Below are 25,592 nucleotides of genomic sequence, written 5' to 3' on the forward strand. Positions count from 1 at the left end.
CGATCTCCGGGGAAGGGAGGGAAGAGAGGGAGAGGGGGAATGCTGCGGTGGAGGGGGCTGGGGGCTGTAGAGCCCACCCAGCACAGATCAGCAAAATCAGCGCTGGTCCTTAAGGGGGGGTAAAGGCTGGGTCATCAAGTGGTTAAGGGATAGGACAGTAGGTAAGGGAAAGCTGTGTGTGGGGTGGTAGTAATAAAGGTTTGTGGGCAGGGTCCTAGGTAGGAGAGTATGGTTGTCTGAAGAGGTGAGTTTTCAGATTGCACCTAAAAATAGTAAGTGTGGATGAGTGGTGGATGTGTTGAGGGAGAGTGTTCCAGAGGAGGGGAAAGGATCAAAAGAGAAGTCTTGTAAGCGGGAGTGGGAAGAGGTGATCAGAGAAGAAGACAGAAGGATATCGGAAGCAGAGTGGAGATTGACGTAGATTTCAATCTATAGGCCAAATCTGGCTTTCAGAGCCATCAAATTTGGCTTCCAAGTGGTTTCCCACTTTGCATTATGTTTGACCCAGATTGGAGGTATAGCTCTTGGTCACCAGGGAAGCCATATGTGGGAGGGAGGGGGAAAGCAATAGACACCAGGGAGCTGTATAGGGAAGGGGAGGGTGGTCACTAGACAACAGGCAACTGTATAGGGGAGGGAGGGTGCCACTACACACCAGGGAACTGTATAGGGGAGGGAGGAGGGCCACTAGACACCAGGGAACTTCATAAGGGAGGGAGGTGGCCACTAGACATTGAGGTTGGCCGTGACTTGGTCTCAGTGTTTCAGTTTGACACCCCTGATATAAGGTGTACATATGTTTCTGAGTAAAATACACCCACTGTAAATTACTTTTTTATCTGTAGCTGTTACAAGCATTTTAATTGTTACAGATTTTTGTCATAGTGTTTTTTTGCATGCAGTTGTTGGTGGAGACAGTCACTCCTGCTTCTGGGGCCTCTGTATGATGTGGTCTATTGTAATACTAAGAAAATGTTGTGTATGTTTCTCAGCAGTAACTTCCCGTTCATGCGGAGACATCGCAGATCCAGCCCCAGTCCGGTCATCCTACGCCAGCTGGAGGAAGAGGCCAAAGCCAAAGAGGCGGCCACCACTGTGGACATAACCCAGGTCATGAGCAAATTAGACCGCAGGAATCAGCCTAAGGGAGGCCCGTAACCCACCTACAGCGACTCCTGCTAAGAGGGACCCCAGGATAGATAGCACGGCATAGCTGAAAGAGACAGAACCGTAGAGAAGAGTCCTTGTTCTAGGTAGAAGTGCTAAAATTAGTGCAGTTCCACTCAGCACCACTTGAGGGCCTCGTTGTTTCAGATTTTAGGAAGGTTTGGTAGATCATCTGTGATGGTCCAATAATGATGCTATTTAACAATTAAAAAAAAAATACATCAGGCTGGTGTTAGATATTTGGTCCCTTCTGAAATTCGTAAAAGAAATTTATTATGTCATGCCAATGAACATAGTTCAGTCACATATCACAGCAGCAACAGGAGTATATCAGGAGAGGAGAGTCAGTGGATGGAGCAGAATACTCCAGCAGCACAGAGTATATCAGGAGAGGAGAGTCAGATAGAGGAAGGAGCAGAGTCCTCCAGCAGCACAGAGTATATCAGGAGAGGAGGGTTACCTAGAGGAAGGAGCAGAGTCCTCCTGCAGCACAGAGTATATCAGGAGAGGAGGGTTACCTAGAGGAAGGAGCAGAGTCCCCCAGCAGCACAGATTATATCAGGAGAGGAGAGTTAGAGGAAGGAGCAGAGTCCTCCAGCAGCACAGAGTATATAAGGAGAGGAGAGTTAGATAGAGGAAGGAGCAGAGTCCTCCAGCAGCACAGAGTATATCAGGAGAGGAGGGTTACCTAGAGGAAGGAGCAGAGTCCCCCAGCAGCACAGATTATATCAGGAGAGGAGGGTTACCTAGAGGAAGGAGCAGAGTCCCCCAGCAGCACAGAGTATATCAGGAGAGGAGGGTTAGATAGAGGAAGGAGCAGAGTCCTCCAGCAGCACAGAGTATATCAGGAGAGGAGGGTTAGATAGTGGAAGGAGCAGAGTCCTCCAGCAGCACAGAGTATATCAGGAGAGGAGAGTAAGATAGTGGGAGGAGCAGACCCCTCCAGCAGCACAGAGTATATCAGGAGAGGAGAGTTAGATAGAGGAAGGAGCAGAGTCCTCCAGCAGCACAGAGTATATCAGGAGAGGAGTGTTATATAGAGGAAGGTGCAGAGTCCTCCAGCAGCACAGAGTATATCAGGAGAGGAAGGTTAGATAGAGGAAGGAGCAGAGTCCTCCAGCAGCACAGATTATATCAGGAGAGGAGGGTTAGATAGAGGAAGGAGCAGAGTCCTCCAGCAGCACAGAGTATATCAGGAGAGGAGGGTTAGATAGTGGAAGAAGCAGAGTCCTCCGGCAGCACAGAGTATATCAGAAGAGGAGAGTCAGATAGAGGAAGGAGCAGAGTCCTCCAGCAGCACAGAGTATATCAGGAGAGGAGGGTTAGATAGAGGAAGGAGCAGAGTCCTCCAGCAGCACAGAGTATATCAGGAGAGGAGGGTTAGATAGAGGAAGGAGCAGAGTCCTCCAGCAGCACAGAGTATATCAGGAGAGGAGGGTTAGATAGAGGAAGGAGCAGAGTCCTCCTGCAGCACAGAGTATATCAGGAGAGGAGAGTCAGATAGAGGAAGAAGCAGAGTCCTCCGGCAGCACAGAGTATATCAGGAGAGGAGAGTCAGTGGATAGAGCAGAGTCCTCCGGCAGCACAGAGTATATCAGGAGAGGAAGGTTGGGGGGCGTACACACATCCAATCTTACCACTGCCATGTAGTCTGACCGCTTACCTACACAATCTGCTCCTAGTATTTGTTCTGTTGGCCCTCCACATTACATGGAAGTGGTATATCAGGAGAGGAAAGTTTTTTTTTTTTTTTTTTTTTTTTTTTTTTTTTTTTTTAATATATAGTGGAAGGGGCAGAGTCCTTCAGTAACAGAGTATATCCGGAGAGAAGCGTTATACAGATGAAGGAGCAGAGCCCTTCAGCAGCACAGAGTATATCAGGAGAGGAGGGTATATAGAGCAGAGTTTCTCAACGTGTGGTACGCGTACCCCAGGGGGTACTTCTGAAGGTTCCAGGGGGTACTCGGGCTTGATATACTTAACCAAGAATAACCACTTTAGAGTTTTAGAAAATGATAAATCTAATTTAAACAACACCAAATAAGTATTTTAGTTAATTAAAAGCAATAGTAAGTGCTTGGAAATTGTTTCAAACCAATTATCATGTACTACGATTAAATATATATTTGTCAAGGGGTACTTGTGATAACGTTTACTATGCTAGGGGGTACTCTGTGAGTACAGGGTTTTAAAAGGGGTACATGCCAATAAAATGTTGAGAAACACTGATATAGAGGAAGGAGCAGAGTCCTCCAGCAGCACAGAGTATTAAGGAGAGGAGGGTTATATAGAGGAAGGAGCAGAGTCCTCCAGCAGCACCGAGTATATCAGGAGAGGAGGGTTATATAGAGGAAGGAGCAGAGTCCTCCAGCAGCACAGAGTAGATCAGGAGAGGAGGGTTAGAGGAAGGAGCAGAGTCCTCCAGCAGCACAAAGTATACCAGGAGAGGAGGGTTATATAGAGGAAGGAGAAGAGTTCTCCAGCAGCACAGTATATCAGGTGAGATGAGGGTTAGCTAGAGGAAGGAAAAGAGTCCTCCAGCAGCACTGAGTGTATCAGGAGAGGGGGATTAGATAGAGGAAGGAACACAGTCCTCCAGCAGCACAGAGTATATCAGGAGAGGAGAGTTAGATAAAGGAAGGAGCAGAGTCCTCCAGCAGCACAGAGTATATCAGGAAAGGAGAGTCAGAGGAAGGAACAGAGTCTTCCAGCAACACAGAGTATATCTGGAGAGCAGGGATAGCTAGGGGAAAGAGCAGAGGTCTCCAGCAGCGTAATGTTTATACGAAAAGGAGTTGTATAGAGGCAGAAGCAGAGTCCTCCAGCAGCACTGATATTAGGAGAGGTAAATAGAGGAAGGAGCAGAGTCCTCCAGCAGCACAGATTATATCAGGGGAGGTAGATAGGGGAAGGAGCATTGTCCTTCAAATGTTCTGAGTACGTTGGGAGATCTTGTTAGATACTGGACAGAGCAGAGTCCTCCAGCAGCCACCCGTATGTATATCAGAGTTATGGTCCTGTCTACAGTATGTTGCTGTTACCAATGTTGTTTGTAATGTCTGTAAATGTGTTTTTGTAGCATTACATTCTGTTGCCTCAGAGTTCTTGTGACATTAGTTCTTGTTTTCTCTGTCCAATAAACAAGTTTGATTTTTCAGTCTGTCTTCATTTTCTCCATCTCTCTGTGCATGTGCTGCTGTTATGGAATTGTCTTATGGTTGGACCTCTGTGTGTGTAAGGAGAATCCTCCTGCATCTTGTAGTTCCTCTAGTGATGCCCTCTGCTCTCTCCTTACAGCTGTGCCATTATACCGCTCCGATCCCCCACCTGACTGTCTACACCGGTACCTGCTGTCCTCCATCCCCTTCCAGCCCCTTCCTGTCCTGCCGCCCTACAGTGGAGCTCTCCAGCCCCTCCCCTGCGCACATTGCACTGCCCAACTCTACTGCCTGCCCCTCCCCCATCAGCGTAGCAATAGAGAGTACGCCGGGGGTGGAGAGGAAGTGGGAATCCAGTGGTGTCAGCGACTCGGACCAGCAATATCCTTCTTCCACTGACAACACAGAAGTTTTATTTGGCTCGGAGTCCGGAAATCACCACCTAACTGTTCCTGTTGAGATCAAGATGGCTGCAAAATCCAAAGTGACCCTGTCCTTCAGCAAACTCTTGAAGAGGGGGTGCTCAAACTCTCCCGTTTTCGCCACCCTATCCCCCAAGTGCCCAGCAGTGAATCATGGCAAAGTGCAGCCGCTGAACGAGCTGGAGCAACAACTACAACAGACGTCCAAGAAGGTGACCAAGTAAGTAGAGAGGGGCCGAGGTTCACGACTGTGGAATACGGTAACATAATTAAGGGTGGGGCTAAAATCTGAACATAACCTAGCCTGCTGTACAGAGAAGGAGTGGTCTAATCAGAGTTTGTCCGAAAGCCCTCCACCAGCTTATTGCTGCCAAGTTCTGAGCGCTTGTTCTAGAATTAAAAAAAAAAAGTTTATCCATACTTCAGTAACATAAATGTTATCTTTGTGAAAAAAGAAAAAATGAGAGCATAGTATATTGGGATCGGCTTTAGTTGAGGCAAATTTTGTGTGAAATAATGCTCACAAATGTGGGTTACCACTAAGACAACCAATGTAATTGCTGGTGGGGAGATTATTCCTGACCCCACTTGGGTTAAGAAGTCACTCTCTGTAGATCAGAAGTTAAAGGGGTAACACCCCTCTACCAAGGGTGGGTAAAGTGGCAGACATTAGAATAAAACAGGTGCCAGGCAGGATATAAAATACTTTCTAAACAGTTTAAAAATAGGAGGTAGTGATGGACTTAACTCCTCACTAAAGGCTCAAATTTGTCTGCTTCAGGAATAAAACTCCACACTCCACAACCCCATACTCCACAATGCGTCATGTTTCGCAGGTTTTTAACCTGCTTCCTCTTCGGCAAGCATTTTAAAGGAGCAACTGGGAGGCACAAAATAATTCTGTTTCCCCTGAAAATAAGCCCTACCCACAAAATAAGCCCTAGCTGCAATTTGAGCACGCTCAAACTATAAACCCTACCCTGAAAATAAGCTCTAGTAGCAGTTATCGTACAGAGGTGGAGGAGGCCAGCAAGCAGGTACATAGCAATGCAGTGCCATTTGGGCACCTGTCCCAGTGCACAGCAAGGTTATCAGATGTGTGCAGGGGTGACAGGGCAGGCGCCTGATCAGTACACTGCACAGGAGGAAGAGGCGGGCAGCAACCGAGGACACAGTGGTGCACTGCAGTGCTGATTGTGCACAGGTCCTGTCATCCCAGCACACTACAAGGTTATCAGCTGTGTGCAGGGGTGACAGGGCAGGCGCCTGATCAGTACACTGCACAGGAGGAAGAGGCAGGCAGCAACCGAGGACACAGTGGTGCACTGCAGTGCTGATTGGGCACAGGTCCTGTCATCCCATCGCACTACAAGGTTATCAGCTGTGTACAGGGATAACAGGGCAGGCGCCTGATCAGTACACTGCACAGGAGGAAGAGGCAGGCAGCAACCGAGGACACAGTGGTGCAATGCAGTGCTGATTGGGCACAGGTCCTGTCATCCCAGCACACTACAAGGTTATCAGCTGTGTGCAGGGGTGACAGGGCAGGCGCCTGATCAGTACACTGCACAGGAGGAAGAGGCAGGCAGCAACCGAGGACACAGTGGTGCACTGCAGTGCTTATTGGGAACAGGTCCTGTCATCCCAGCACACTACAAGGTTATCAGCTGTGTGCAGGGGTGACAGGGCAGGCGCCTGATCAGTACACTGCACAGGAGGAAGAGGCAGGCAGCAACCGAGGACACAGTGGTGCACTGCAGTGCTGATTGGGCACAGGTCCTGTCATCCCATCGCACTACAAGGTTATCAGCTGTGTACAGGGATAACAGGGCAGGCGCCTGATCAGTACACTGCACAGGAGGAAGAGGCAGGCAGCAACCGAGGACACAGTGGTGCACTGCAGTGCTGATTGGGCACCTGTCCTGTCATCCCAGCACACTACAAGGTTATCAGCTGTGTGCAGGGGTGACAGGGCAGGCGCCTGATCAGTACACTGCACAGGAGGAAGAGGCAGGCAGCAACCGAGGACACAGTGGTGCACTGCAGTGCTGATTGGGCACAGGTCCTGTCATCCCAGCGCACTACAAGGTTTTCAGCTGTGTACAGGGATAACAGGGCAGGCGCCTGATCAGTACACTGCACAGGAGGAAGAGGCAGGCAGCAACCGAGGACACAGTGGTGCACTGCAGTGCTGATTGGGCACAGGTCCTGTCATCCCAGCACACTACAAGGTTATCAGCTGTGTACAGGGGTGACAGGGCAGGCGCCTGATCAGTACAGTAGCACACCTTCAGATCCAGCAGAGGAAGAGGGGCGCAGCGGGGAAGGCAGGAGGACACCGCACAGGAGCAGCATAGTAATATAAGATATCCCCTGAAAATAAGCCCCAGTACATCTTTTGAAGCAAAAATGAATGACATTCTTATTTTTGGTGAAACAAAGGTATGCTAAGAGTTTGTTCTAAACAGTGACAATAAATTACTAAATATAATATATATAATACACAATGTAAATCTCCAGTTTAATTTTTTTTCCCTTTATCAGGCAAGTCCACTACTACCTCCCTAAACATCACTGTTTTGAATGTATTTTATCCTGCCTGGCGCCTCTTGTTTTATTCTAATTTCTCTAAATGTTGTCTTATTGAAGGAAATGTAAAGTAAACCTAATGTGGCCAGTTTAACTTCGCTTCTTCCAGCCCCCATATAGTCTTTCTGGTCTCACACTGTCATTCTGCTCCTATACATTCAGCAGCTGTGCCCCTCCCAAAGCTGGCCAGCATGCGAAGCCCCAGCCGTGTGTCTCCTCGATCCCGTTCCAGTGGCCAGTAACATTCTGCTCCTATACATTCAGCAGCTGTGCCCCTCCCAAAGCTGGCCAGCATGTGAAGCCCCAGCCGTGTGTCTCCTCGATCCCGTTCCAGTGGCCAGTAACATTCCGCTCCTATACATTCAGCAGCTGTGCCCCTCCCAAAGCTGGCCAGCATGCGAAGCCCCAGCCGTGTGTCTCCTCGATCCCGTTCCAGTGGCCAGTAACATTCCGCTCCTATACATTCAGCAGCTGTGCCCCTCCCAAAGCTGGCCAGCATGTGAAGCCCCAGCCGTGTCTCTCCTCGATCCCGTTCCAGTGGCCAGTAACATTCCGCTCCTATACATTCAGCAGCTGTGCCCCTCCCAAAGCTGGCCAGCATGCGAAGCCCCAGCCGTGTGTCTCCTCGATCCCGTTCCAGTGGCCAGTAACATTCCGCTCCTATACATTCAGCAGCTGTGCCCCTCCCAAAGCTGGCCAGCATGTGAAGCCCCAGCCGTGTGTCTCCTCGATCCCGTTCCAGTGGCCAGTAACATTCTGCTCCTATACATTCAGCAGCTGTGCCCCTCCCAAAGCTGGCCAGCATGCGAAGCCCCAGCCGTGTGTCTCCTCGATCCCGCTCCAGTGGCCAGTAACATTCTGCTCCTATACATTCAGCAGCTGTGCCCCTCCCAAAGCTGGCCAGCATGTGAAGCCCCAGCCGTGTGTCTCCTCGATCCCGTTCCAGTGGCCAGTAACATTCTGCTCCTATACATTCAGCAGCTGTGCCCCTCCCAAAGCTGGCCAGCATGCGAAGCCCCAGCCGTGTGTCTCCTCGATCCCGTTCCAGTGGCCAGTAACATTCTGCTCCTATACATTCAGCAGCTGTGCCCCTCCCAAAGCTGGCCAGCATGTGAAGCCCCAGCCGTGTGTCTCCTCGATCCCGTTCCAGTGGCCAGTAACATTCTGCTCCTATACATTCAGCAGCTGTGCCCCTCCCAAAGCTGGCCAGCATGTGAAGCCCCAGCCGTGTGTCTCCTCGATCCCGTTCCAGTGGCCAGTAACATTCCGCTCCTATACATTCAGCAGCTGTGCCCCTCCCAAAGCTGGCCAGCATGCGAAGCCCCAGCCGTGTGTCTCCTCGATCCCGTTCCAGTGGCCAGTAACATTCCGCTCCTATACATTCAGCAGCTGTGCCCCTCCCAAAGCTGGCCAGCATGTGAAGCCCCAGCCGTGTGTCTCCTCGATCCCGTTCCAGTGGCCAGTAACATTCTGCTCCTATACATTCAGCAGCTGTGCCCCTCCCAAAGCTGGCCAGCATGCGAAGCCCCAGCCGTGTGTCTCCTCGATCCCGTTCCAGTGGCCAGTAACATTCTGCTCCTATACATTCAGCAGCTGTGCCCCTCCCAAAGCTGGCCAGCATGTGAAGCCCCAGCCGTGTGTCTCCTCGATCCCGTTCCAGTGGCCAGTAACATTCTGCTCCTATACATTCAGCAGCTGTGCCCCTCCCAAAGCTGGCCAGCATGCGAAGCCCCAGCCGTGTGTCTCCTCGATCCCGTTCCAGTGGCCAGTAACATTCTGCTCCTATACATTCAGCAGCTGTGCCCCTCCCAAAGCTGGCCAGCATGTGAAGCCCCAGCCGTGTGTCTCCTCGATCCCGTTCCAGTGGCCAGTAACATTCTGCTCCTATACATTCAGCAGCTGTGCCCCTCCCAAAGCTGGCCAGCATGTGAAGCCCCAGCCGTGTGTCTCCTCGATCCCGTTCCAGTGGCCAGTAACATTCTGCTCCTATACATTCAGCAGCTGTGCCCCTCCCAAAGCTGGCCAGCATGCGAAGCCCCAGCCGTGTGTCTCCTCGATCCCGTTCCAGTGGCCAGTAACATTCTGCTCCTATACATTCAGCAGCTGTGCCCCTCCCAAAGCTGGCCAGCATGTGAAGCCCCAGCCGTGTGTCTCCTCGATCCCGCTCCAGTGGCCAGTAACATTCTGCTCCTATACATTCAGCTGCTGTGCCCCTCCCAAAGCTGGCCAGCATGCGAAGCCCCAGCCGTGTGTCTCCTCGATCCCGCTCCAGTGGCCAGTAACATTCTGCTCCTATACATTCAGCAGCTGTGCCCCTCCCAAAGCTGGCCAGCATGCGAAGCCCCAGCCGTGTGTCTCCTCGATCCCATTCCAGTGGCCAGTAACATTCTGCCATTGCACATTCATGAACATTTCAATGGCGCATGCGTCAACCGCTCCTGTAGCAGCCGAGGAGGTGGTGTCCACTAATGGCTCAGCCAGCCAGCTTTTGGAGGGGACAGCTGCTGAATGGATCTGTGCGAAACAACAATAGGGGGCCTGGAGGACAACTGGGCTAAAAAAAAAAGCCCTAGGTAAACTGGCCACATTAGGTTCACTTTAGGTACCCTTAAAGGGAAGGTTCAAGCAAAAAAAAAAAATAAGTTTCACTTACCTGGGGCTTCTACCAGCCCCATGCAGCCATCCTGTGCCCTCGTAGTCACTCACTGCTGCTCCAGTCCCCCGCTGGCAGCTTTCTGACCTCGGAGGTCAGGGCCGAATTGCGTACATTTTTACACATTCCCGCTAGTGCAGGAACATTAACGCATACATTTTTACGCGTTAGTGGTGCAACGCGTAAATTTTTGTTGCTGCACTAGCTGGAATGCGTAAAAATGTATGCAATGTGGCCCTGACCTCCGAGGTCAGAAAGCTGCCAGCGGGGGACTGGAGCAGCAGTGAGTGACTACAAGGGCACAGGATGGCTACATGGGGCTGGTAGAAGCCCCAGGTAAGTAAAACTCATTTTTTTTTTTTTGCTTGGACCTTTCCTTTAAAGTGGACCCAAATTAAAAATACAAGATTTCAGAAATAAAATATATTATCTAAATTATAATGATAAATAGCAGCCTTTTTTCAGCTGCATGATGACAAATATAAAATATTGTACATTTATTGGAGGAACCACTCCCTTCCTTTTATATTGCCGGTATTTTTCAGTCAAACTGGTGGAGGAGATAAAAAAACAAAAACAAAGCACAGGCTGCTACTGATGATGTCACAGGGGAGGTGATCTCGGCTTGTGAGAGATTTCACATAGATGACGCCCCTGTGAGGGAGGGTAGCTGATGACAAACACACCCATGATCTAAACCTCCTACTAAGCTCTGAAGTTATGGCTGCCCCCAGTATAATCCTAGTTATGAAAAGAGAAGAGTGAAAAGCATGCACTGAAATGCTCATAGGCTTAAAGGAGTGTTTATTTATCTTTATATGTGTCAGAGTGGTGCAACTAAAGATTTTGAATTAAAAAAAATGTTTGGTTTGGGTCCGCTTTAAACAAGTGAACATGGGCTCTGCTTCTATAAACCGCAAAGCACAACAAAAGCTTATATAAAACATCATTGATTCCATCCCTTCCAGTGTTAACCAGAGTTTAAATAAAAAACTGCCCTGTAATTTTAGTGGAGAACTTCCGCAATGTAATTTAATAATGAACGTAATCCTCAATCCCTTCTGCTAATAATCATTCAGTCCGGTATCTCCCCTTCTTATAAAAGACTTGTGAAGATTGCTGGAACCTATTCCTCTGCTATTGAAAATGCTGTACATCATGGAGTGAGTTAGTGCAGTGTTTCTCAACATTTTCTTGGTATGTACCCTTTTTAAAACCCTGTACTCACCAAGTACCCCCCAGCATAGTAAACATTATCACATGTACCCCTTGATAAATATATATTTAATTGTAGTACATGATAATTGGTTTTAAACAATTTCCAAGCATTTACTATTGCTTTTAATTAGCTAAAACACTAATTTGGTGTTGTTTAAATAAGATTTATCACTTTCTAAAACTCTAAATTTGTTATTCTTGGTTAAGTATATCAAGCCCGAGTACCCCCTGGAACCATCAGAAGTACCCCCTGGGGTACGCGTACCACACGTTGAGAACCTAGGAGTTAGTGTACATGGTCTTTTAGAAATTATAAGCAGATTCTCCAAGGCAGAGCACAGTTCTTCTATTGTCTTTGGAGAAGACACTATTGCCATTGAAGATGTTAGCCAGAGATGGTCAATGAGAGGCGAATAAATTGATCTTACATGTGAATCGAATTAATGCAGGTTGAAGCTGGACCAATCAGATTCAACAGGATGTGCATATAATTCGGTCCATTTCCAAGTAGCATACAATCTGCATGAAATTTGCATGCAAGCTGGACTAATTAGCATGTCATTGACTATCACCAGCGTTAACCAGATAACGTCTTTCTCTAACCATGCCCTGACTCATCCAGATAGGCGAGGCATCTGATAAAGGAGCTGATAAATATTGAAGGAAACAACATTTCTGCTTTCTAAGATTTAATGGGGTGTAAAAAAAAGCATAAGATAGCATCCATGTTTTCATGGTTAAAGTGTACCTGAAACAAGGATGTATACTTACTTGTGCCTTCTTTCAGCCCCCTGATGTGCATGGACTCATTCTGTGTCCATCCAGTCCTGTCCATTCTCCTGCAGTCAGCTCCAGTACAGTCCCAGTCTGAACCAGTCAGGAACGACTGCGAGCTGTAGGACCTCTTTGGTCGTGTTTCCTTGGCCAGGAGCATTATGTACTGTCAGGAACCGGCTCCGCGGCACACTTACAGATACAGTCCCTGTCTGAGCCAGTCAGGGACGACTGCGAGCTGTAGGACCTCTTTGGTCGGGTTTCCTTGGCCAGGAGCATTATGTACTGTCAGGAACCGGCCCCGCGGCACACTTACAGATACAGTCCCCGTCTGAGCCAGTCAGGGACGACTGCGAGCTGTAGGACCTCTTTGGTCGGGTTTCCTTGGCCAGGAGCATTATGTACTGTCAGGAACCGGCCCCGTGGCACGCCTGCAGATACAGTCCCCGTCTGAGCCAATCAGGTACGACTGCGAGCTGTAGGACCTCTTTGGTCGGGTTTCCTTGGCCAGGAGCATTATGTACTGTCAGGAACCGGCCCCGCGGCACACTTACAGATACAGTCCCCGTCTGAGCCAGTCAGGGACGACTGCGAGCTGTAGGACCTCTTTGGTCGGGTTTCCTTGGCCAGGAGCATTATGTACTGTCAGGAACCGGCCCCGCGGCACGCCTGCAGATACAGTCCCCGTCTGAGCCAATCAGGTACGACTGCGAGCTGTAGGACCTCTTTGGTCGGGTTTCCTTGGCCAGGAGCATTATGAACCTGCACAGTTATAAGTCTTAACCAACTGCACAAACGGGCGCAGAATGCTCTTGGCCATGGGAGCGTGACTAAGGATGCATGCACGTTAGCAGGGATGGTCGTAGTCAGCCAACTTCGCTACGTTGGAAATACGTGTAGTTTTACGCAATTACGCTTCGCCAAACTACGGCTTTGAAATCAAATATTCACTTCGTATGCATTTCGTAGACTATGCGTTAAAATACGCAATTACGCGTAGTGCGAAGTGTAATTTATGCGGATGCTTATGCCCGCATGCAGAAAATTTTACACATTAATTCCTCTTTAAATGCTTATGCTGTGAACTCTTCTATGCGCACATTCGCCTTTCCAATGCGTCAATTTGTAAGTATACAATCGCACACGGAAAATTAGGCGCGAGCAACGCATTCTACGCAATACATGTTAACTACGCATAGTGGGAGTAAGCTATGCGTAGCGGTACTTCGCTATGCATAAATTCGTAAGCGTAGTTTTGAAACTTCACCTACAATGTGTAGATGCGAATTACGATGCGTAAATTGGCACTGGCGTAGTTTCTGCTCATCCCTGCACGTTATTCCATGACTGCTGGGGCTGGCAGCAAGAGAACTGAAGGGACCAGATGGACACTGAGGGGGGCTCTTGTTCTACAGGGACCAGAGGAGGCCCCAGGTAAGTATAAATCCTTGTGTGGCATTGGTCTCAGGTTTACAAGAATAAGGAACAATAAAGAATGCAAACTTCCTGCAATCTTCTATCAATTGCATCATTTGTTGTCAAAGGATGAGAGAACAATAACGAATAAAATGTAGCACATTAATATCACTTAAAGTGAGCCATATACTCACCCATATGATTTAGAGTGAAGCCATAGATTGCCTAGGTGCTCTAGCAGCGAGCCTAGGCATAGAGGGGAGTGGTGGTCATAGCAACTGGTCATTACTTTTTAATAGGTATAGTAATTTTTGCCACCTCATGGAGTTGTCCTCTAAGGAATGCCAGAGGCTCCTGGATTTGGAGGATGGTTTGTGGCAATGCCACCTTCCAGGCCTGTGTTCAAGAACTTTTTAAAGCTCAGGATTTGAAGCAATAACCTGCATCTGGCTGCTAAATGGGCCTCAGAAGGCTTATTAGAGATTCAGTGAGCCAACTAGATGGGGATCAGGTTAGTCTGTCTATAGGGGAAGAAGGCAACTCTGAATCTAGTATCCATTACAGAGAATGGCAGGCTGGAGAGTAAAGATGGGTATACAGGGTGTATAACATTGCTTGTGACACCTTGTGGTGGCGCTGTGACGTGCATGTCCTGCATCACATATTTCATGACTGTCGCATGGCGTTGTGATTTCAGCATCCGTGTTTGTATCCACATGTACATTGGATAGTCGCCTGCCTGCATGTCGAAGAGTCCGCACATCGCTGCTTCCACCTTGTGCTGTGTCTGTGCACCATTCCAGAGTCTGTCATCTCTGTGCACCATCAGTGCATGAGCTCAATCCAGCATGGCGGTAAGATACATCCACTACATGGGAGGGGGGGGGGGGGGGGGGAGAGGGAGGTGTGGTCATTCCAGTCATTGTACAGAACAGCTACATCCAGAGGGGTAAGGACAAGCAGGCCTAGGCTGGCCATGCAAGAACAATCTGTCTTCTCATCCATGTAAATGAAGAGGTAACTAAACTGTCCTGCTCACACTCAGTCTGTGGATCCTCCCATTGGCGTTAATAGGAAAAATTGTAATCTATTAAATGCTTGTGTACACATACTCAGTTCTTCTCTCAGAGTAAAATGTACTACAAATTACTTTTCTCCAATGTCGCAGTTGCTTACAATAACAGTTAAAACCTGGCAAGTTGTAGGCTAGTCCATCTCCTCATGGGGGATTCTCAGTTTTTCTTTTATACTTTACAAAATATTCCCTGGAAAGAATCTATACGAAGATGCCAGCCAGACTCCACTCTTGCTTGCACACTATTCTGGCAGTTGGATTTAGCAATTGCCCTGCAGTAAGTGTTTTTGAAAATGAAGAAACCCTAAAGGTCCACCATGGGGAGATGGACTAGCCTAGTCTGATCTGTCAGATTTTTATAACCCTATGGTAAGAGACTCAATGTAGGACAAGTAAAAGTTATTTATGGTCGGTTTCATTTCTGACTTGTCAGTCCATTCAGCACAGAGTGGAGCAGACCAGTTCGGCTCCGTTTTCTCATTGCATTCAAGTCTGGGCGGATGCGTTTTTACTATAGATCTGTATGGGAAACGCATTTGCTGTGTCCGGAAAAATACATTCTCATCAGAGTTCAGTACACAGACATAAATGCACTGTGGGGGCACTTAGGGTTTACCTGGACAGCAATTGATACTGGACTACAATGAATAGAGTACAGTGCAGGTGGTCATCTTCCTGGTGAGGTCAGTACTTACCAGCTGGAAGTTCCACTACTCTAGGGCAGGGCTCACACCAGTCTCCAGAAAAACGCAAGTACTTATTTGCACACACACTTTTGGACACTATACGTGTTTATCGCGTTACAATGCACTTGCAACAGTGCCAAATGATTGCTAATGAGAAAATACATACAGTCTGCAAAATTATGCCGAAGGTTGTACTTTTTTTTTTTTTTTTTTTTTCTGTATGCTAAACTCTCATTTAAAGTAGGACTGAACCCTATACATGATTAATTAAAACAACATTCTTTGGCACCCTAATGTACTGTACCTGTAACACCTTTTTCTGTGTCCAAAGCCTGGCACCATGGTAACTACTTTTCTTTATATTTATTCTGGGTGGGAATCTATCTTGACTATCTCACTATTGCATGTAAAACGATCACTCCAAAATCGTTCCTAAAATAACAATTGCTCCGAAAATTGAAAAGACAGGAAGGCTCTCCACAGTCTCAGTCCCCTCGCCCTCACTGCATATGTGACGTCATCAGGATGGGTCATGGCATTCATAATGGCGGGTCACTCGTAAGTCGAACGTTTGTAAACTGGGTCTACTGTATTTTTTGGACTATAAGATGCACGTCTTCTCCCCCAAAAGTGGGGAGAAAAAGTCCCTACATCTTATACTCCAAAAAAAAGGAGTCCCTGACTTAGGCTCGGCCGCCGATACGACCTGCCGCATGTCGGGAACTCCCTGCACTCCCGGTGTCCTGTGTGTCCACCTCTGTTTTCCCCTTTGTAGCCGCCTTGTGTTCCCCTTTCTCTCCTCCTCCGAGTCCCTTCTGTAGCAGTCTGTGTCCCCTTTGTAGCCGCCTCAGTGTCTCCATGCTCCGCTCCCGTGTGTGCAGTAAATAGCGGCAGTAGCCGTTTGTATCACTCACCAGTCTGAGCGTGCCTGCGGTGAACAGCGGCTCCTCTCTCTCACTCACTCCTTCCCCCTAGACCCGCACTTCCTGGTCACATCATTACGCATGTGACTGGCACAAGGGGGAAGGAGTGAGAGAGAGAGGAGCCGCTGTTCGCCGCAGGCACGGTCGGTCTGGTGAGTGATAGAAGCGGCTATTGCAGCTATTTACTGCACACATGGGAGCTGAGCAAGGGGACACGCAGGCGGCTACAGAGGGGACACATATGTAGCTTGGCTACTGGGGAAAGGGGAACACACAGGACACTGAGGACAGAAGGGGGACACACAGGACACTGGGGGTCGAGAGGAGGGGACAAGGGGTGGACACAAGTGGGATAGGAGCAGGAAAGGACATAATATTTGGGGGGAAAACCTCTACAAGATGCTCCTGGATCTTGGGCGCACCAGGTTTAGTATATTTTTTCCCCTGGTTTTGCCCTATAAACCTACAGTAAAGTGTGTCTTATAGTCTGGAGCGTCTTAAAGTCCGAAAAATATGGTACCTGTATTTACCGGGACCTATAGATACTCACTTGGATAACGGAATGTAAATGTCTGTGTTTCACATTTTTTTCAGTAACATTTCTTAAAGCGGATCCGAGATGAAAAACTAACTATAACAAGTAACTTGTCTATATATCTTATCTAAAGTTTAGATAGTTTACACAGCAAATCTAGCTGCAAACAGCTTTAATAGAATATGATTATTTCTTCCTGTGATACAATGACAGCAGCCATGTTGTTTGTAAACATTACACAGAGGCAGGCTTATCTGCATCTTGAGCAAAAAAACCTAATCCCCCTCCTCCTCCCTCCTCCCCTCTGCCTCTGAAATCTCTGGCTAGTAATATCTCCCCCTCCTCTGAAAACCTGTGGGCGTGGCTTGTTTAGTTTATAGGGAATTAGAGTATTAAAACAAAAACAAAAAAGTATTTGGCTTGAGGAATGCCCTATAAACAATAGGAAAGGAACACAATTATGCAATGAGTAAAAGTTCATCTCGGATCCACTTTAAGGAGAACCTGAAGTGAGTTTCTTCACTTTAGGTGATACCTACCTAAGTAGAGGGTAGGCTCTTGATAATACAGAGCCTTCCCACTCCTCGGTCCATCTTGTAGTTCCTGCACCATCATCCCTGGTTGAAGTTATTTTTTTTTTTTTGTTTTCAAAGTTTTTATTGAAATTTTTTAAAATTTTTAACAACTCAAATTGTACATAAAGATACATATAACATGGAAAGGAAGTAGGGACAGCTTGTACAAATATCATTATCTTGTAGCTGGACCTAATAAGAAGGGACAGGCAAGATAACCAGCAGTTTAATATAGCAAACATTAAAGTAGTTTGAAGTGCATATACTACTGTCAGGTAGAAAGTTGTTGTGAGCCCACAGAGGACTAAGTCCAGCTATCTGGGGCTTGCTGATAAGGAATCGGGGGTTAGGGAAGGAGGGAGCCTCATCAGGGCAAAGTTGTATGGATACCTTCCTGGCCGCCCTCCATCCAGCGATGGACAGGCGGGGCAGGAAGGATTGTGGTCATAAGCGTCCGCGGGAAAGAGTTGGAGAAGAAGGAAACAGAAAGAAAAAGAAGAGAAAAGTAGCAAAGACAGAAGCTAGGGAGGGAGGAAAGGGGAAAAGAAGAGGGGACAGAGGCAGGGGTCCACCTTACAGTCTTGTAATGGAAGTTATCTCCAGACTTGGATGCTCTAAACGGATCCAGGGATCCCAAATTTTTTCAAATTTCTTTTGGGTGTCCCTAAGGATGCTAATGAGAAGCTCATTTACCATTATTGAGTTTATTCTAGATTTCACTTCGTTAATGGTGACTGAGGGTTTTCTCCAGTTCCGGGCTATTGTCATAGTAGCTGCTGAGAGTATAACAGAGGCTAGTTTATTCTGTGTAGAGGTTAAAGAGCTAATCTTTGCGTGTAATAAAGCTTGCCAAGGATCTCTATGGATTGGCTGATGAAAGAGAGAGGAAAGTAATTTATATATTTGGCAACAGAAGCGGTTGAGCCGTGGACAAGTCCACCAGATGTGAAGCATGTCGCCGGGCAGCCTGCAGCCTCGAAAGCAAAAGGGATTGGCGGAGGGGAATACTTTGGCTATGCGGGTCGGGACGAGGTACCATCGTGTCATTACCTTATAGGCAGATTCGACTATGTGTAGGTTGCTGGAACAGCTGGAGACTCTGCTCCAGATGTCCAGCCAGTCTTCTCTGTCTTTAGGACTAGCGAGGTCTGTTTCCCATCTTGAGGCGTAGATGTGTGTTGTCGGGGAGGACGAGCGTGTCAAAAAGCCATATAATCTAGAGATCAGGCCTTTAGTGTTGGGACTGTGCATACAAATGTTTTCGTAAGGTGTAGCAGTATAAGGGGGGTCTTTATCTCGAATGAGAGGTTTGATCCAATGTCCCAATTGCAAATATCGAAAGAATTCCCTGGGGGGAGCACAAAATCTTTCCTGTAGACCAGGCCAGGAAAGAAAACCTCTGGGAGTGAGAAGGTGTGTGACATTAGTAAGACCGTTTGTGCTCCACCAGGAGAATGCCATAGGGTCGTCTAGGCCCGGAGGGAATAAAGGGTTGTTGATCAGTGGCAGCAGGGGAAGGAAAGGAGACTGAAGGTTAGCCGAATAACGGACTGAGTCCCACACTCTAAGACCGTGAGCCAGAGGGGGGCTTAATGAGGGTGGTCTCATTTTTGGAGGGAGCCATAGTAAGGTGCTGGGTAGTAGGGGGTCACACCAGGGTATCTCTATGAATACCCAGAGAGGAGTATCATGTGTCTGGAATAGGCGGGTGAGTTGGGCTATGGTTGCTGCCTGGTAGTAAGAGGAAAGCTTAGGAACCCCCAAGCCTCCATCTAATTTATGGGCAAAGAGAGTCGCCCTGCAGACTCTGGGACCTTTGCGACCCCACACAAAGTCCATGATTTTCTTTTGGAAGATACGTAGGTATTGGCTTGGCACTTGGATCGGGAGAGTGCGGAAAAAATAGAGAAGCTTTGGCAGGTAGGACATTTTGATTGCATTGATCTTGCCCAGCCATGATAGGGGGGAATGAGACCACCTATCGGTCAGAGCAGAGTGTGTTTTCAATAGTGGAGGGTAGTTGGCAGAGAAAAGTGAGGCATAGTGGGGGGTAAGGGTGATCCCCAGGTAGGGCAGGGATTGAACCCATAGAAGGGGGCAGGAGCTCCTCAGCTGGTCAAGATCTGTGGGGGATAGGGATATTCCCATAGCTTTAGATTTCTCTATGTTTATTTGCAGGCCTGAGACCTGGGCAAAGTAAGTAAAAGCTTGGAGGGCCTCTGGGATGGACGTGTGGGGTTGCGTTAACGTGAGTAGAGTATCATCTGCGAACATAAGTAGTTTATGAGATAGGCCAGCGTATTCTATTCCTTGGATAGCCGTTTTGCCGCGTAGATAGCAAGCAAAAGGCTCCAGGGCAAGGATAAAGAGTAAGGGGGATAACGGGCAACCTTGTCTGGTCCCCCGGTTGATGTCGAAGGTTTGAGAGGAGTGGCCAAAAAATCTTACCGAGGCTGTAGGGCCGGCGTACATTCCTTGGATCCAGTTCAAAAAGTTAGCATCTAAGCCCCATTTCTGGAGGGCGAGTTTCAGATAGGACCACGAGAGAGTATCGAAGGCCTTAAATATGTCTAAGGATAAGGCCACCCCAGGGATTTTGTTTGTTTGAAGGTAGTGGGTTAGAAGGATAGCCCTTCTAGTGCCGTCTTCGGCCTGTCTGCCCGGAACGAAGCCAATCTGGTCTCTGTGGATTAGGGATGGGAGGATTTTATTCAGTCTCAGCGCTAGGATCTTGCCTAATATTTTGAAATCTATGTTAATAAGGGAAATAGGGCGAAATTGATGGACTGCATGGTGTTCCTGTTCTACCTTAGGAACCATGGAAATGTAGGCCATTAGCATGGATCTAGGGGGGGATCTACCTTCCCGGATTTCATTGTAGCACTTCGCTAGTTCTGGGGCCAATGAATCTGACAGTTTTTTATAATAAAGGGCTGAGAACCCGTCCGGGCCAGGAGTCTTGTTGGGCTTCAATGTTTTGATAGCTAATTGAACTTCAGCTGCCGATATAGGGGCGCTCAAACTAGTAATGGAGTCTTGGCTCAATTTTGGGAGTGTGGTCTGGTCTAAAAAGTCACGGATGGCTGTATCAGAGACATTGGGGGTATTAGCGTATAGGTCCGACAGGAATTTCTCGAAGGAGTCAACAATCTTACGAGGGTTAGCGGTGACCTGTCCCGAGGAGTTGCGGATTTTGAGCATGGTTAGGTGGGGGGGCTTATTTTTAAGACATTTGGCTAGTAAAGACAATGGCTTATTGGCGTTGTAATAATAAAATTGTCTTCGCCATCTAAGCTGTTGTTCCACCTTATCCGTTAGCAGTAAGTCTAATTCTGTGCCGATGCGATCTTTGATAATCTTATTGATACGTGTGGGTGTTTGTTTCCATTCTTGTTCCGCTCGGTCCAGTTTTGCAGTAAGTTCCTCTATTTTTTGGTTGCGGCGTTATTTAAGGCTGCTAGCGATTCCTATTAATATTCCGCGTATAGTAGCTTTGTGAGCCTCCCAGAGGGTGAAAGGTGAGGCTACAGAGCCCGCATTATCGGTAAAGTATTCCTCGACCTTCACCTTCAATTGGTCGATAATATCTGCTCTGGAGAGCAGAGAGTCATTTAAACGCCATTTAAATGATCGATTGATTGGAAGCGTAGCGGAACAGCAGATGGAAACCGGGGAATGATCTGACCAGGGGGTTGTATGTATTTTAGCTGCTGGTACTAGGTGGAGGCAGGTCTGCTGCACAAAGATATGGTCGATCCTACTGAAGCTGTCGTGGGCATTGGAGTAAAAGGTGAAGTCTTTGGTAAAGGGGTTGAGTTCCCGCCAGATGTCTACATAGCCATAGTGGTCTAGAAGTTCTGAGGTCTTTGTCTGTCTGTCTGTCTTAGGGTTAAGAGTAGCATTGGTATCGCCTGTGATTATGATTTGACCTAAACCATGCTGGGAAAGGACTTGCAGAAAGTGGGAGTAGAAATTGGATTGATGTGCATTGGGAGCGTAATATGTAGCAAAAGTGACCTCTCTGTCATATATTGTACCGAGTAAGATAATGTATCTGCCAGTGGGGTCAGCAGGATGGAATTGAGGGGGGGGGGGGGGGGTAGGTAGGGGGGCCTGGGAGGGGGAAGTCAGGAAGGTGACGGGGGGGTGATCTCCTGAGGCAATCAGGTGGGCACCTAGGGAACTGGGAGGGGAAGAGGGGGGGGAGGGGGGGGAAAACGAGGGAAGGGGGTACGGGGAGACTTGCTGCAGACATTAATATTAACATTGATAATTAGCTGCAAACATTAGCTTAATAATATATAACAACTGGCAAAAAATACTAGATCATAACAGATGATAAAATTTAGGATTAAGTGCCTTATAAAGCTACCTGTCAATAGCATACCTCAGAAAAGTTCGGCAGAGGTATCATATGAATCCGTAGGTTGAGTGGGTTAGGGAAGGAGGGGGGGGGGGAGGGGGAGAGGAGGAGGGATGCAGGGGGGGGGGGGTGGCTCAACTGTAGAAACAGTCAGTGGGGAAGGGGTGGGTATGGGAAAGGAAGGGGGGGGGAGGAGGGGTGTGAATCTTATACATTTTACTAAGCAAATGAACAGAGACTAGGCACTTTTTTGAAAAGTGTTCAGTTGCGCTGTTATCTGGAAAATGTTCAGATAAAGCAGGTAGCAATAAAGTTCTGAAAAACAGATCAGAGCACTTAAGATAAAATATAAAAACTGAAGAGTATAACAATGTTAACTTAAAGTCAGTCCTCCGGAAAATCTAAGGCCGACTAGCAGCCATTGTGGGGTCATATCAGAGCCCAGGGAGGAGCGGTGACAAACTGTGCCAGAAATGTACAAAAAGAATATAGAGTCTTACCCAACCGTATGGCAGAAGGGAAAGGGGAAAAAAAAAAAAAAGAAAAACATCCATCATAGGATCCATGTTCAGATGGCAAAGTCTGTCCGCGAAGCACGGAAGTGCAGAGGCGGAAAAGGTGATCCAAACAGAACCATAGGCCTGGGCAAACCACCAACAGGGCATAACTGTGAGCCTACAGGCAACCTAATGTGCGGAGGCTTGAAAATCTTGAATGCAGCTCATGCTAGCTGCAGGGTATTCCCAAACGAGGAAAGTCCGCACAAGGTGGGTAGAGAAGCAAGGACGGCACATCCTCAAGTGGGGGAAGCATTCCGAACAGCCGGGGCAGATTGAGACGATTTCCTGGAAGGAGAGTCGCGCTGCCAAGTATTCTGTGAGGCCGGTGGACGCCGGGGTGAGGTGCCAGCAGCGTGCGCGGTAGTATCCGATGGTAGGATTAGATGAAGGCGCTCAAACAGCTCCTGCGCCTCGTCAGGTGAAGAGACGGTATGTGATTTTCCCGACAGCAGAAAGATTAGTTTAAACGGGAACCCCCACTTGTACTTGATGTTTTGGGCCCGTAGTGCTGTTGTGTAGGTCTTCATTAATCTGCGCTTTTGGATGGTAATGAGAGCCAGGTCTGCGAAGATTTGGTACGGGCGGTCTTGGAAGTGTAACGGTTCCTTTTCTCTCGCAGCTTGCAGGATCGTTTCTTTGGTATGATAAAACGTGAATTTGATGATTACATCCCGAGGGGAGCCATCCGGTCTTTTGGGCCCCAGCGCTCGGTGGATCCTGTCAAACTCTAGGCGGTCGACGGGGATATTCGGGGTAAGCTCCTGGAACATTGCGGTAGCAGTGGAGTTCAGATCCAAGATGGTCTCCGGCAGCCCGCGTATTCTAAGGTTTCCGCGGCGGGATCGGTTTTCTGAATCTTCTAGGCGCAATTTGGTGTCAGCTAGCTCGGATTTGACCTCCGTTAGCTCCTTATCGTGAGCATCGACCACCGTTGCAGTTTTTTCATAGCGCTCCTCGAATTCCGCCATATGGGAGGTAAGGTCTCTGACTTCTTTTTTTAGTTGGTGAGCCAGTTTAGTGGCTACTGCGTTCAGCTCTGTATGGAGGAGAGTCTTAAACTTGTCCAGAAGAAGGGCGTCCTTCGGGGTCCAGTCTAGAGCAGGATCTGAGGAGGAGTACTCCGATCTCCTGGCTCTGGTGCGAGGTTTGGAGGCTATTGTCACATCCGAGTGTAAGGAGGAAGCCGAGGACGCCATGCTTTTTGGGCCTTTGTGGCGCCGTGAAGAGGGCGGCTGAGAGTGGGGCGATCCCTCCCTGGATCTCTCTGAGGTACGGCCCATCGTTGCTCCGGTATCTTGGGGTGTCGTAGAGGGCAGAAAGGGGTGAGGGTTGTTACTCAGTAAGCTGGGGCAGTTAGCTATAGCAGTCGGCCACGCTGAGCGAAGCTAGAAAGCGGCCATCTCTCTAGCGCGCCAGCCACGCCCCCCCCTCCTGGTTGAAGTTATTTGACCTACTAAGTCTAGTAGCTTTTCAGTACTCCTCGGGCAGCCTTGGGAACTTCTTGCATCCCTGAATATGCAACCACCTGCTCATGGCAAGAGACAGAGGAGAGTGCTCCATCCTCATACTGCTAGACCTTTCTGCAGTCTTTGATACAGTTGACCATGACATTTTGATAAACAGGCTACAGGAATACTGCGGCATTGATGGCATAGTTCTTCAGTGGTTCCAATCCTTCTTGAGTGGCTGAACCCACAAAGTGTCTATAGGGCCCTTCCTGTCCACCCCTGTATCACTTAAAGTGAACCTAAAGCCAAGGACAAAAAATGAGATTAACTCACCTTAGGCTTCCCTCAGCCCCCTGCAGCCGATCGGTGCCCTCGCAGCCCCGCTCCGATGGTCCAGGACCCGCCGGCGAACACTTCCGGTTTGGCCGTCACCGGCCAACAGGTATGGGAACGCGAGTGATTGTTCGCGTTCCCAGGCTGTATATCGCCCCCTATGCTGCTATTGCGGTGCTCGCCGGCGGGTCCTGGACCATCGGAACGGGTCTGCGAGTGCACCGATCGGCTGCAGGGGGCTGAGGGAAGCCCCAGGTGAGTTAATCTCATTTGTTTGTCCTTGGCTTTAGGTTCACTTTAAGTATGGGGTGCCCCAGGGCTCAATCCTCTCTCCCCTGCTTTTCACGATTTACATGTTACCGCTTGGAAAACTAATCCAAAAACATGGCCTGACATACCACTGCTATGCAGACGACACCCAACTATATCTTTCCTTCAAGCCTGGTGTGACAGACCCAACTCTAACTATAAACGCCTGCTTACGTGAACTACAGCAATGGATGAGTGACAACTGGCTGAAACGAAATGCAGACAAAACTGAAGTCCTTCTGATTGGAGGGCAGAGCATTATAACAAAACAACTTAACTTGCAGTCTTCACCACTGGGAATAGGAGGCACAGATCTACACAGCTCTAAACATGTGCGTAGCCTGGGAGTTCTAATTGATGGAGAGTTAAACTTCAGAACTCAAATCTCTGCTGTGGTGAAATCATCCTATTTTCACCTGAAGAACATTGCAAAAATCAAGCACCTCATCCCCCCAGAAGATCTGCCAACCTTAGTCCACGCCTTCATTACATCCCGACTGGACTATTGTAATGCTCTCTACACTGGCCTTCCAAAAGAGGTCTTGTACCACCTACAGCTGATACAGAATACTGCTGCCAGACTGCAAACCAACCAACCCCGTCACTGCCACATAACGCCAGTCCTGCATTCCCTTCACTGGCTACCTATAGAATGGAGGGTCCTATTCAAGATCGGCCTACTGACATTTAAATCCCTGAATAATCTAGGCCCTGGATACATGAAAGATATGTTGCAGCTGCGTAGCAATCCCCGCATTCTCAGATCAACAGGTTCTAATAATCTAGTCATACCCAGAGTCCACCTGGAAACGTTTGGTCCCAGAGCCTTCTGTCATGCTGCCCCTATGTTTTGGAACTTCTTACCTCAGCAGATCAGGACAGCCCCATCCCTGGACGTGTTTAAATTCAGACTGAAAACCCACCTGTTCAGTTTGGCATTGCAGAAATATAACTTTTGTTGTGTGAATACTTCATCCTACTAATTACTGAATCTGAGAGAGCCTATGTGCTTTGAGTCCTATGGGAGAAAAGCGCTATAGAAATGTTATTGTATTGTATTATTGTATTGAATAGTTTGAAAGGCTTCCTGAGGAGTATAGGAGGCTTAGAAGGGGAAAAAAATGTAACCGGCCAGAGCAGAGCTACGACGGGACGGACGAGGATCGGGAAGGCTCTATGGTATCCAGAGCCTTCCTTCTAGTCAGGTACAGTATGTGGTATCAACTTCAGCTTTTTAAGTCTCCATAATCTGTCAGGCTGCAGAACTTTCTCTAGTCCAATAGAGGGTGCTGATCAACAACTTTCAGACTTTGCTGTGAGATTTTTTTTTTTTTTTTTTTTTTTTAGCCCATTTTCCCCATCATTTGTTGTACAAAAGAAATATGCTT

General features: G+C 48.2%; 1 protein-coding gene across 7 annotated transcripts in view; it reads left to right on the forward strand.

Annotated features, from left to right (window-relative positions):
- Window positions 1-25,592, forward strand: part of RGS9 (regulator of G protein signaling 9) — a 224,586-nt gene that overhangs the window by 192,199 nt on the left and 6,795 nt on the right. For 5 of the 7 annotated variants that reach the window (XM_068264027.1, XM_068264028.1, XM_068264023.1 and 2 more), the window contains 2 exons: window positions 993-1,110; window positions 4,465-4,967. In XM_068264027.1, the coding sequence (XP_068120128.1) occupies window positions 993-1,110; window positions 4,465-4,967 (621 nt within the window). Of the gene's footprint in view, window positions 1-992; window positions 1,111-4,464; window positions 4,968-14,094; window positions 14,252-25,592 lie in introns of all 7 variants that reach the window. The other 2 variants (XR_011025387.1, XM_068264024.1) reach the window with 2 other exon arrangements.

This window comes from Hyperolius riggenbachi, chromosome 12, assembly GCF_040937935.1.
Source record: "Hyperolius riggenbachi isolate aHypRig1 chromosome 12, aHypRig1.pri, whole genome shotgun sequence".
Lineage (NCBI taxonomy): Eukaryota > Metazoa > Chordata > Amphibia > Anura > Hyperoliidae > Hyperolius > Hyperolius riggenbachi.